The 14385-nt window shown below is 39.2% G+C and overlaps 1 protein-coding gene across 1 annotated transcript in view; it reads right to left on the reverse strand.

Annotated features, from left to right (window-relative positions):
* Nucleotides 1-419: 419 nt before the first annotated feature.
* LOC6644256 overlaps nucleotides 420-14385 on the reverse strand; it is a 49399-nt gene continuing 35433 nt past the window's right edge. The window contains exon 4 of the mRNA XM_002066765.4: nucleotides 420-4966. Within this exon, the coding sequence (XP_002066801.2) occupies nucleotides 1523-4261 (2739 nt within the window). The 5' untranslated portion in view covers nucleotides 4262-4966 and the 3' untranslated portion in view covers nucleotides 420-1522. The remainder of the gene's footprint in view (nucleotides 4967-14385) is intronic.

The following is a 14385-nucleotide window of genomic DNA, read 5'->3' on the forward strand; positions in this document are numbered from 1 at the left end:
CAAATAGTAAAGAAACAAAAGACAAAACCCCAACTGTTCGAAAGTGGAGCGCATAGCTAGGAAAGAGGAAAAACCCTTAATGCCCAGCCACTCGCAACATTTGGGCGGAACTCTTTACTTGCCCAGGGCAAGCAGGAGAGTGAGAGTCAACCCACTAGGAGAAGGCCACTTCAACTAGGCCAGATCTGGGAGGAGTTCTTTGTGTCAGCGAGCAGGTGTCGTCATGGCGAAAACACATGCCACTTGAATCCTAAAGAGCAGCACCACTGGGCCAAAGGCGTGGCGGGAAGAGGCGGGGGCGTTGACACTGAGAATGAGGTTTGGGGCCGGGTCGAGTCAATTGTCAACTAACAACGCCGCCGAGAGCAACTCAATCGGCAAACAAACAAACAGAAAAAAAATATACTTAGTAAAACCCACACACACAGACACACACACACACACACCCACAGCATACACACAAGTACAAATAGGCCCAAGATTTCCTTTTTGCCTTACAGCTTTCTTCTAGAAAAAAAAAAACATTTTTTTCGTTTCCTTTTTTGTTTCTTGCCTTTTTTATGGTCTGCGCCCAAGCAAAGACGCTGAAAAGTTTATATTAAATGAAAAACTTTTTCAATTACATCAACGGAAATAAAATGCTGCCAGCTTGCCACTCGAGGCACGCATTCTAGGAGGCTCGAGAAGGAAAAAAATGTGAAACACTGCTAGAAAATGAAAGGGGAAAGGCAGGAGAAGAGTTGGGGGCTGGGAGGACGCACAGTGGGGAAGAGACCAGAAACAACAAACAGGAGAAAAGAGCCTTTTGTTTAGCGACGCGTCTTTGTTTTTTGGCTTTTATTAGGTTAGGCCCCCCAACGACTGGCCGATGACGACGACGACGACGACGACAACAACGGCGGCTACGACTATTGTTTTCCACTCTTCTACTCTTTCCCACAAAAACAGCGTACAAAGTGTACAATTGTTTTCCAATGAAGCTTGAGATTTTTGCTTTAAAATGTTTACTGGGAAACTAGAAACCAGATTGCCATTTTTATGAAGTAGAAGGCGTTCCAAGAAAAACAAATTTCCGAATTTTACCAAAACCTTTTGAACTCTCTAATAAGTTAGTAACCAATTTAAGAAGACCGCCGCCTATGATTTCCCATTAGGAAAGGAAGAAAGGATACTGAATTGAACAAGAGTATTTTCAATTCGTATATATGAAAATTTCCTGTTTATAAAGTTGTGTGTTCCATCTTGTTGCCCCTTTTTTCTTTTGTTATCTTCCACTTCCACCAATTATTGGGTTTCACTTTGGTCTACCTTTTGTTAGTCTGTTTGTTTGCTTGTTTATTGGAGCAGTGAAACAAAGAAATACTCACTTTAACATAACCACATACACACACACAAACACATATACATACAAAACAATAAATGAATCTAAGTCTAGTATGTCATCAGCTGAGCCAATTTACAGAGCCACTGAATCATCTAAGGCAGCATCAACCTGGTCCTGACTATTGTTGTTAGGTCCTTGTCATATATCGCTAGTCTCCTGACCATCTCCCACATAACCCTCATCAGGACTATCGGCCAAAGGGCCATTCAGTTGCTTCAGTTTGGAGGAGTCACCATTTGCAGTTGTATGCTGCTCGTCTGTGGTATTAGATGTGGTGGATCCCGTTGTCGCTGTCGCTGTCGCTGCCGCTGCTTCCGCTTCATCGGCTCTAGGCTTGGGTGAAGTGCCTGCTGCTGCCGCCTCTGTTTCATCCAGTTCGGGTATGGTGCTGGAGCCAGTTGATGGAGGTGGAGGTGGAGCTGTCAGCTGGGTGGGTGATTGGCTAGCCGTTGCCTGGGTGGTGGGTGATTGAACAAAGCGCATGGGCTGAGCATGATACCCCGGCAAACAGCTAGGCCACTGCTGGAAAGGAGCAGACAAGGCTTGAAGATCGCTAGTTTTGTAACCTTCTGGTGGAGAGGGGAACTGCTGTTGCAATTGAAGTTGCTGCTGCTGTTGTTGGGGATAGCCCTCGGCAGTGAAACGGACATTGGGCAACTGATATTTCTCATAGCTTACAGGAGGAGCGGTCCTTTGGATGAACTCCGCCTCCAGACTATAACGTAGACTGGAGTTTGGCGGGATGGCTCCTTGGAATTGCTGATGCTTCTGCAAACGATTGTGGGGCAGTGTTCGATAGAAATTCGTATTTGGTGGCAGCTGTTGTTGCTGCAACTGTTGTTGGTGCTGCTGTTGCTGTTGTTGTTGTTGCTGCTGCTGCTGCTGCTGCTGTGGTGTCTGCTGTATCAAATGGGCACTGCTATAGTCATATGCGAAGCCATCTTGACCCAGGAAACATACAGGATTCAAATGAACATCCACCTGATGAGGGGAGGCAGCACCAGAGGCTGCAGCTATCGATTTCAGCTGCATACCCCTAGGCAAGGTGGTCATGGCCTGGGTAAAACGTCCCATGAGAGGATGATGCGGCTGAGCTGGATGCAATTGATAGCAGCCTTCGTATTGGCCGCAATCACTTGAGGTCTCATAGACATCTGCTGCATCTAAGGAGACGGCAGTCTTTAGTTTATGCTTGACACTTTCCGCATCATTGACCAGATCTGGATTCTTCTCTTGGTAATTTCGCAATGAGGCCGGCGGCGAGCAATATGCCGATGCGTTGCCAATGAGTAAAGGTGGGGAACCAGCTCCTCCATTGCCCATGAGATTTACATTCAATTGTAGTTGCTGTGGTTGATTGGAAGCAGGATTGGGTGTGGCATAGAGCAGAAGATTCTGCTTCATCTGTCCACCGAGTATAATGCCACCACCTGCACCGCCATTTGTGACCTTGGTTGGAGTCAAAGTGTCAGCCAGTAGAAGACCCGCATTGCCATTGAGACTCTCGGAGTTGTCATTCAATATCGAAGCGCATTTCATCATACCCAGGCCGGTGTCTTGTGAACTAGTTGTATTGGAATCTGATCCACCTCCAGCTATGCTTGTGACCTGATCACATTTCTTGCCCTGCTTGGCCGGCTCTGAGGTGCGCTTACACTTGACCACAATTGTGCAGAGGAGGACCACAAAGATGATGCCGCCACCCGCACTGCTGGCCACAATATAATTCATGTAGTCCCTGGGAAAGGACACCTCATTGACCACTGGAGGCTCCTTGATGATCACCCTTAATGTGTAGTTGCTAAATGTGGTTCCAGCTATGTTTTGACCCACACACGAGAAGGTGCCATTATCTTCGGCTCCCACATTATAGATGAAGATCTCACTGCGCTTCTCCTCCGCTCCACTGCCTCCAATGCTCTCGTCAATGTAGTAGTACATGTGCAGGTTATCCATCAAACTGTCATTGCTCATCACCTGACCATTGAAGAGCCACAGGACCTTTGGTTCTGGTATGGCCCTAACCAAGCATGTGATGGACATATTTCTGCCCTCACTCACCTCAGTGTAGCTAGACTGAGGACTCACCTCCGGCAGACAGGCCAATTGGGGCCGCTGCAATTGCTTGATCACTTGGCCCTTCAGTCTCGCCGGCTCCATGCACTTGGGCTCCTCGGCCAATGGAATATTATAATTGGTTAGCCATGAATGGACGTCCAGCAATCGGCAATCACAATTCCAGCGATTGCTGTGCAGGCTAATGCCATGCAGAGACTTGGGCAATATATGATTTCCCTGAATAAAGCTAATGCGATTGCCATCCAAACGCAACCACTCTAAATTATCCATGCCCACAAATGCCTCGTTCTCGATGCGCTCCACCTGGCAATTGGACAACTCCAGGGTAGTCAGAAATGACAAGTGGCGAAAGGCTGAGGTTTTGAGCTCTCTGATGGGATTCCCACTCAACGAGAGACGCATCAGGGAACTGTAGTCCTGAAATGTTTCGCTCGGCACATGCTGCAGAGCATTTTCACTGAGATCAAGTTCCACAAGATTTGTAAGACCTCGAAAAGCCTTCTCGTGGATGCGTATCAATTGATTGCGCGACAAATGGATCTTTTGCAGATTGAGTAAGTCCATGCGTAGAAATCTCTCCGATTGCAGAACCTGCAAGGAATTGCCACTAAAGTTCAGAACTTGTGTGCCAGGATCCATGCCCTCTGGTATGGTCGATAATTGCTGGCCACCGCACTCGACTGTCTGCTTGCCGCCCTTCCACTTACAAACGCACACCTCTGGGGGGCACGCCAGGCAAGGGCAGAGCAAATATACCAAAGGTAAAAGCACTACAACAAGTTGTTTTAAGCCGACCATGGTTAAGAATATTCTTTTTCCTTTTAAATGAATCGTTCCTTTTTTTTTGTTTTTTTGTTGTTTTGTTTTGTGAGATAACCTAGACCCTCTTCTTCTGGTGCCTTCGGTCACGTTTGCATGTCAAAATTATAGAATTTTTTTCCTTTTTTCAACAACAACTTCCTTTCCTTCGTTTTGGGTTCTTCCGCTGCTACTTATTATTATTATTTTTACGTTGATCGGCCACAGACGAGAGGAGAGTTACTCTTCTTGCTTGTCACGTTCCCTTTAGTCAAGTGTCAGGCCATAAAAATGCTTCGCCCGTTGTGGGCCAGCCATTATTATCAAAGTCCTGCTGCTGCTGCTGTTACTCATCATCATTGTGCTATTGTTGCTGCTGTTGTTGTTGTTGTTGTTTTTGTCATGGCTGCGCCACATCTCCCACTTCTTGTTCTTTTGTATTAATTTCATAAAAATGCCAAGAGCTTGATTCTTTTCGTTTTTTTTTTTTTGCTTTTGCTGCGGCTGCTTGACAGTGCCTAGAAGTAGGCAATGCTTTTGTTAATGTCGCCTTTTGCGGCTTACTCCTCTCTGCGAGACTTGGCAAAGAAAAAAGGCTTATGTCCTTAATGAAATTATAACATAATGCATTTGATGCCTCGAACGATGCTGATAATAATGTCGCTGTTTCTGATGGACATTTTGTTGTGATATTCAAACATCAGTCTGCAAGTAAAAGAAAGTAAAGAAAGTTTAATGATTAGAAGGTAGCCAAATACTTATAGACCTACATACATATATAGTAGAATAGCTAACTATGATCATAACTTTTCTCACCACTTGCAAAATCTGAGCTTCAATTACAAGCTAAGCACTAGACATTTGACTAAAAAAGCCAGCTGCGCCTCACATTATGCCCATAGACAGAACATTTGGCCAAGATTAATGTTTGGTTATTAATAATGTCCCACTGCCGAACAGAGAATAGAGCACTTAGAGTAGAGGGAGCCAAGAGTTCAGGTGGATGATGGCAACAAAATCAAGTCAATTTGTTTGCCCATGACTAGAATAAGTATCCATTACATAAGAATTTGCATGAGAATGGCCAAATGGATGGTAGGACTAATAAAGCTCGTCTTTTGTTTTCGCCTTCGTTTGTTTTATTACACAATTGCCATTGTTTTTTCCTTAGACCAGACATTGCATTTAGCTTAATTTTCATGTAATTTATTTCTTATTTACCTCAAGTTTCAGTCATGGGCAATATGTTGCATGATTTATTCTTTGACAAATTCAATTTACATTTCTCCAAAATTATTTTGATTAATTTGCAAATAAATGCAATTCTATTTTCAAATAATTTAATGAACTCGACTCAACACAACATCTGTGCTTGAGAGTTAATGAAAATTATTGCCTTCAATTACTTTAACTTTCTTATTAAAGAAACTTCAGCATTCAGGCTAAATATAAATACGGAATGTATGTATGTGTGTATAAACATTGTACATATTGCACAATGAAAGAGGATTCCATTTGGCATTCGCCATATCGAAAGCTTATTTGCATATCTCGTCATTATTTCTGATTTTACTCTTAAGTTGAAAAAAGCCGTTGAATCAGCGAGTCAGCTGATTCATTATGCATAAATTACTGTGGAGATATGGCTCGATTGTTTTCACTGAAAAGTTATTAAAAATAAATCAAGAGTTCATGTACTGCACAAAAAAAAGGCAATATAAATATTACACGTAAATTGGTTCGAGTTGATTATCGTAAAATAAATTACTTGGAGTTATGAGCATTCTTTTAGCTGTAACAGAAATTTCCCATTACAATGTAAAATACGAATAAATGGTAAATGATTTTCATTTGTTTGCTTTAGACAATTATTTTGTTTTTAAATATACATTTATCTATGCTTTTGTTGATTTGTCTTTGATAAATTGAACGTTTCAATTATTTTGTGGAAGATATTTAAAAACAATTTCTCATTGTGGTAGAGTTTGAGAACAAAAATTCTAATTAAATTCTAAAAATACTTTTGCACCCATTGCCAAATGACAGCAGCAGAAAAAAGGAGACAGCAGACATTCTCATTTGAGAACAATTTTTTGACATTTTCATTTGTCAGTTATGAAGCACACACACACACATACATGCACACAAATTCTCGCACACACACACACACTCACATCGACATGCAGGGAGAAACGAGCTTATAGAGCTCAGGATGTGTGCGTGCTTAGACACTTTTGTGTCCTTATCCTTATCACAAAATGATTTGACAGACGAGACCAACAGGCATTTGAACCTCTAAAATGTATGTCTAGAACTTTATTTTTCTACTTGTCTTGGTTTTTCTAGTGTTTTTTTTGTTCGTTTCGTTTTTGTTTTGTTTTTTCCCCCTCATTTTTTGGTGATTTAATAAGATCCCAGCAAGAGATGAGAGAAGGCATAAAAAGGAGAAAAAAATAGCCCTGGGGCTCTTGTAGAGATTTGTACGTTTTCATAAATTGTCACTTTAGACAAGCGAGAGACAGAGAGCAAGAGAAATGTTCTCTAATAAATAAACCTTATTTTTTCGTATCCGTGAGATACATTTTCTAGCTGGTGATGGTGAACATTGACATGTCTCCTTTAACTGGGTGTCATTGGAAATGTTTTCAATTTCAATTCGTACGTTCGAAATAGAAAAAGAAAATCAATAACCTTGCAAATATTTTATAGAATAATCCTGGCATAAAGCTTTTTGTATGCAGCAGATAAACTTTCTCACAGAATCTCCGTGTAACATCTTGCGGCTAGTGGCTAAGTAAATGAACTTTCGCTTGTTTTGTGTTTTAAAGAAGAAGTCAAAGTAAAACTTGAAGTAGAAGCAACAGCTGCTTATGGAGCTAAAATAACATTAAGGAGGGGCTGGCTAACCATATACTCCATAATGATAATCATAATATAAAGCTGAGTGCCTAAAAGTATGCTTAATTTTGTGCAACTTTAGTGCCTTTAAGTTGAGTTTGAGCTGAGCAAAGGACTCAGAATGTTGGGTCTGGACTATGGTAAAGTTTTTTGCTCTTTCCTTTAAGTGCACACACGCCTCAAACAACTTAAGCTGCTAGGCAAATAACAACATCAACACACACATACGCAGATACACACACACACACACAAGCATATACAGATATAAATGCTCAGTAAAAGCAGCAAGCAAAGTGCTCAAAGGAATGTACGGAAAATGATGGTGGAAATAAGGCTATAGAGGCTGCTGTTGGCGTTTATTTGCGTTTATAATGTGTGAGCTATTAAAATTTTTTAGGGTCTGTTAGTGTGTATGTGTGTGTGAATTAAAATTGTACTTAGATTTCATTTTTGCTTTTTATTTTTTTTTGTTTTGCCTGCATAAAATGAAAATTAGTTGATTTTTTTAAAGCTTTTAGCAGCAGCTGCCAAAGTTGTAAAACGACAGACGTTTGTTTCTTCGTACGTTTGTTTACTCTATGTGTGCTGAAATGTTTGCTCCGCTGACGCATTCAAAAACGTTTTCATTTTCTTATTCAAATTTATGTTTCGGTGCACTGCAACATCGAAGGATCGAGGCTAAGGTGGAGGCAAAGAATCAAAAACGTGTAAAAAATTAACATAGATAAATACCTTGCATGAGAAATTTAGAATGCAAAGAAACCGACTTGGTGATTTAGAATATTAGTTCTTATAGTTTTAGTCGAAATTAACTAGAAAAACTTAGTTTGAAATAGTATTTCTCGCTGGCTCACAATAAATATCTTAATAGTATAAGTGAATACAAATTCACATGTTCAAGTAAATTCATTTCGTATTCCAATATAAACTAATGGACTAGTCGCACAACTGCAGTATCAGAAACCAGTAAGAATTCCATTAGCGAGTGGTAGTAGCGAATTCCATTAGAGTTAGGTAATTTTAAATTCTAAAATATAAAATTTTAAAACCCACATAGAACACCCTTAAAAGGACAACTTAATTGCATGGACGATTCTCTTGCATGGAAAAATTCACTGCGATTATCATCTTTAGAGAAAGGCAGAAAAGTCTAGAATTTTTGACAAATAGAGCAGATTTCTCTATGAAATTGCATAATTATGCAATTATAATATATTAGGATTGTTTAAATTGAATCATAATATATTATAATTGCATAATCATATTCTATATTTTGTTGTCGTTCTTAAATTGTTTCTTATTTTCCAGTAACATGGCCTACGAGTATACTGCCCAAATGAAATACATTTTATTTTAAATTTAATTTTTTGAGAGTATTAAGCTAGAATTAAGTATCATGGAAATTAGGCATGAAATGAAATAAATTTGTTTGGGATTTTTTGTCTCGCAATCTCTACCATCTCTATAAATACTTTTGCTATACTTTAGTAAAGTTATGGTATTACATTAAAAGGTAATAAATAAAAAAAAAATGTTATGATATGATATTTAGAATTGAAATAACAGTTAAATAATTTATTTTTATAACAAAAAAGTATCAAATTTTTCAAGGCCAAACTAAATTATTTGTTTATCGACCTACATACATACAAAGATGAACATTTTTTATGTCCATTTATGAAATATTTATAAAAATTTTTACTTCAAATTTTTACATATTCAGCTTACAATCTTGCGAGTTCCATATAGCCTAGGCATAAGCTCGTAATGAACACAAGACGTGGCATTTTTATTTGCGTTTTAATGGCGCCGTTTTGTATGCTATAGTTTTTGCTGTTGCTGTTTCATTTTTTTTTACTCTCTCTCTCTCTCTCTCTCTCTCTCTTTATCTCTCTCTGTGTTTGTTCAGATTTTGCTGCAGCTTATTTTTTATGCATATTTTATTTTTTTGCCATTGCATGCGTAATGTTATTTGCTGCCACGCCCTTAATTTTCAGTTTTTCTTTTTGTGTGTGTGTGTGTGTGTGGTTTTTTTTGTCTAGTTGCTGCCTCGTAATTCGTTGTTGTAGAAAGTATAAGTTTTATGGCCATGGCTGAGGTTATTTTTTCTGCTGTGTTCGGCGGTAAAAAATTTATGCATACTACAAGAGAATGCCACTTGTCGTGGTTGTCCTTTTTTCTGGTCCTGCTAGTCCTGCTGTCGCCACTGTGGGTCCACCTGAGCGAATTGTTGTTGTGGCTGCCGTCTCGGTACCTTAGCCACGGCAATGTGCCAAATTAAGTGGTTTGCCAGCCAAAAAGAGCAGCAAACGAGAAGGTGCATAGGGCGGACTGCCCCGCCCACCCAGACCCAATGAAAACCTGCGCCAGGTCGTCGCTTAAGTTGTCATGTAAATTTTAATTTTCACATGTTATGACATGTCTGCAACGCCGCTTTCAAGTTTTGTCTGTTGCCCTCCTGCCTGCCTGTTCCCCCATAAATATCATGTCTATATACGTGAATCATGCGACAAAGGGAAATACCTTACGACTGCAGATGAGAATCAATACAGAGTTACATGTTGTGTTAACTATGATGCCTACTTGACATTGCAACTTAGTTTCAACTTATTTAAAAGGTAAACATTATGAGTGCGTGTTACGTGAGGTGCTCTCTTTGAAATACTCTTTAATTGGGCATGAATTAATTTCACTTAATCAGTTGTCAGTTGTTGCAAAGCTGTGTCCTTTGAATCATGTATAACTCTGTGAGCAAACTAAAAACTTTAACATTTTGTTCTTCTTTATTAAGAAAAAGGTACATTAATTCTACAAATAGTTAGAGAGCATATAATACAGACTGACCTCGGCAAGCTTGTCAATAGTTAGCATGACTTTAACGATTGCAAAAACTATCCAAAAATAATGTTATATAAAACAGTTTTATCGATTTCAAATGAATTGTGTCATGGACTGCGAAGACCTAAGTTCCTTAAACTCCCAATACTTCAATAAATAATCCTACAATTTTGCACCACATATACTAGTCGTTAGTTATTTGTCTGCTGCTTTGCAGTCTATATACATAGATATATCACAATCTTGCTATAATCAAACTCTCTCTTTAGCTATAAAAAGCTCACTTTGTTGCCATAAAAAATAAGCTTAAAAAAGTAGTTCACTGTGTGCAATGTGGTCTCGTTGTTGGTCTGCGGATCTTGGTTTGAGCTAGTCAGTGGGGGCTTCTTGCTTGTTTCTGTGGTCTAACTTCGAGAGCTAGTTGGAGTTATTTACTGGTTGTTGTTTTGTTGCCAACAGGAGAACTATACACACAAACATACATAGACCGATAAGAGAGGAATTGAGCGAGAGGGAAGAAATAAAATGCCAGCCAAATTGTTTGGCTCAGCTGTTGATAAGTTTTTAATTAAGTTTAAGCGTATTAGCAGAAGGCACTTTAGTTAGTTAGAGTTGGCTGCAGAGCCAAGTACCCAAGTATACCACAAAAGTCTATAAAATTGTGCAGCCGCAAAGAAAGTGTCATTATATACGCGAAGATGTTAAGAAAGAGAGAATAATAGGGGGCGGAGGGGTGTAAATTAAGTGCCACAGCCTAAGGCTTACAAAATAAAAAATAAATTAAGCAAAAGCTGTGCCACGTGTTGAAGCTTTCATTAATTTTCCTTCTTATGTTTCGTTTTTTTTTTTTGGTTCTTTTTTGACTGAGATTTGAAGCCTTGAAGGCGTTGAGCTTTTCAGCGGAAGTAAGAACAAAACCGAGGAGTTTTTCCTCAATACATTTGCATGTGTGTGTGTGTGTGTGTGTGTGTGTGTGGTCGTGTGACAAATGAAAATTGTTACGTTTTTGTTGCTGCTGCATTTTCATTTATCATCAAATTATTTGCCAATTTTCACCATAAAGAATTGTTTCCCTCAACATCAATTCTCAAATTTATATAGACCGACTTTTTTATTGCCCTTTTGCCTAATGTTTAATTATATGTATGATGGCCTTTGCCATCTTCTACGTTCTCTTCATCTGTGTGTGTCGCATAAACATAACGCAGTTTATATTTTATTTATTTTGCTCTTCCTTTTCCCTGTTTGCCCCTTTTGGCTACTCAAAATACAACAACAAAAAAACCAATCATAAAAAAATGAAAAGGAGATACTCCAAAATAAAAACCCGCCCAAAACGCAGTCTAGCAAATGTTTTTATGACATTTTTACCCCAACCCCAATAGGCCATCATACAGAAACACACACACACACATGTGGCCTGGGTAATTTGCCATAAAAAATTGGAGCATACACACACACACACACACACACACACACACATAGGCGGCTTGTGTCGTATTTGTGCAATTTCACAGAAATTGTCAATTTGCGCCCTCAAGCCCGTAAGTCTAAGCCGAGAAGCAGAATGACAAGGCGAAGAATGGGCAGAAGCAGAACGACAACGAGGACATAAGTAGATAAGAAAGGAGCACGCAAATACGCGTTGATATTTTTATGTGTGCTGCAAAATCGACTGTTAACATTTAACGCTGCAAATTTAACCGCATTTATGTGGTCTCGGTCTTTTCTACTTATTTTACTTTTGGTTTTTGGCTCTTTATTTGATTTTCATTTAATTTCGCATACAAACAGAAAACTGCCTTAAAAATTGGCATAACAATTACGACGGAAACAGAAGGTGGTCTGCGGGTGGTAAAAAGTACGGATGTAAGGACAAAAGGTGGATAGAACATTCAGACGGACTCTGACTCTGTAGTTGCTTCTCTCCTATCTTGTTGTTGTATTGCACTGACAATGAAACTTCAATGGCTCGTAATTGCAGTTCCATCCAACTGGCGGGGGATGCATCTCTAATGCACAGTGGGCAAAAAGTTTGATGAAACAGACGAAAAGAACAATAAATGTAACGTTATACCGTCACGATTGTCATAGAATAAGGAAAGTGACTGCTTGTAACTCTGTTGAGAATTATAACTGAATTATTTACAAATTATTGACTTTAATTTTCCATCACCCTTAGTATTGACTCAAAGTCCTGTATCGACATGATATCTAGAGATAGCTAAAATAGTTTTCATCATTTTTGTCCCATAGTACTTAGGATGTGCCAACTGCATTGTGCGCAATTGCAACATATCCTTGCAACTAACGCTTCCGTTTCCGTATGTCAAGGAGACGTTACTTCCTTTTCTCCTTACGTCTGCCTCTACCTCTACCTTTACGTCTCTCTCTCTGTCTCTCTCTCTCTTTGTTTTCCCCTCTCACCACATCGGTCTGTTCTTGGCGTTGGTGCTGTTGTTGGGTATCCACTTTGGAGCCAGCTTTGTTGTTCGCTTTTGGCGTGTGAATGAGTGCAATTAGCACTGCCACTTTCTCTCAACGATGCCGTTCAGTTTTGTTCACTTGTCCAGGCTGCCGCCTGCCCCTTCCTCCCTGCCACTATACTTTAGATCTCAATGTTACTCTGGTCGTGAGAGGCGCATTAAAAATTAATTGTCTTGTGTCTGCGTACATTTAGCATTATTATTCTTCTTGTTCTTGCTGCTGTTGTTGTTATTCTTGATTGTCAAGCACAAAAGTTGATTATATTCCGAAAATGCTTGCTAACTTTTAAGAAGAAAGGGGAAATAATCTTTCTCCCAGTGGAAATATTTGAGTTTTGGGCATTGTGTGGGAGTTAAAACATGTCATTTGACTTCATTTAGGGCTTTGGTATGGAGTTTTAATTGCCTTTTTCTCATAGATGCAAGTGACTAATCAGACCTTTAAGGTTTAATCCCCTCTTTCAATTTGATTCAGCTCACCGAATTTTAACCACTTTAAATCCAAAATTTATTCCTTCAGGCTCCTTGTCTTGTTTACATTTTCACAATGTATTGGAATTTTTCCATTTTTTACCTTTTCTTTTCTTTCGTTTTTCCTGAACTTTTTTTTTTTTTCTTTTTTAAGCTTGGCAAATTTTTGATTAAAATTACATTTTGTTGCGGCAAATTGAGTCCTTTGAAGTGTCCGAAAAGTGCTTCAAGGATTTCGTCAATATTTGCTCAACTTAAGTATCTATTCCAGAGAGAAAGTAGAGAGCACGTGAGTAAATCAAATTGTCGATGGACACGTTCATTTCATCAACATTGCTGTAAAATCTTTTCAAGACTTTAAGTTTCAGTTAATTTGGCTCAGTTATGCCTTATTATGGCAATTATCCACGGGTTGCTTAACATTTCGTATCGTTTTTTTTTTTTAGTGAATAAAATTAGTGTAAAATAATACTTGAATCTTTCGAGAACGATCAGTATCTACATGATGATTGATTAAATCAAACGAGAAAACAACAGAATTCCCTTGATTCGCTGTAATTTAAGTGTAGACTCCGCGTCCCTTCGGAGATGTGGCGCTGCTTTTTGCTTTGATCTCTATGAAACGTTGTGTTTTTCATTTAAATTTCACTTGAAAACTTGAATGCAAGGGCCGCAGCCAAAGTCATCAAAAATTATGCGTCCCTTTGGAGAAAGAGGGAGGCAGCCATTAAAAAAAAAAAGCCAAACAAAATATGAGAAAACTCAAAAAGTGTACGCGAAAGTCAAGCGTTTGATCTGAGCCCAGGGATTGGCAGACCCAGAGACTAATTAGTGCTTATGTCAAGCAAATCGCACAAAATGCAAAAACAGCCTTCGCTCTTTCTCCTCTCACTCGATGCCAACCGTGGTCTCCACTGTGCCGGAGCACTTTGTTCTCCTGCTTTTTGTCATGCGGGTCAAATGCACATGCGTTTAATTAGTCAACAATATGCTAAACTGTCAAACTGTAGAGACACTATGCGATTTTGATAGAATTTGCTTGCTAACAAGACAGAGGCAAACACTGCAGAGAAACGACAACAAAGTACACACACCCAGAGAATTCGAGAACGAGAGAGGGACGAGAACTGAAGAGATTTAGCGGGAGAAATGCTTCATTTCATTCCATTTGATTTGATTTAATGCCACCTTCTTGTTTCTCCTTCCATTTTATCTGTTCCTTCATTTTCTGTACATACAAAATCGTAATTTGCAATTGTAGAGAGAGAGAGACAATGGAAGAGGGAGACAGCCAATTCAGATTGCCGAAAAATGAATGTCGGAAATGTATACATGTGTGTACATACATACATCTACCATACATATGTATCTCTATATCTGTGTATGTGTGCGCTTGATTTTGTTTGCACAAAAATTTATTTCCTCTTCTTT

This window comes from Drosophila willistoni (assembly GCF_018902025.1).
Source record: "Drosophila willistoni isolate 14030-0811.24 chromosome 2R unlocalized genomic scaffold, UCI_dwil_1.1 Seg167, whole genome shotgun sequence".
Classification (NCBI taxonomy): Eukaryota; Metazoa; Arthropoda; class Insecta; order Diptera; family Drosophilidae; genus Drosophila; species Drosophila willistoni.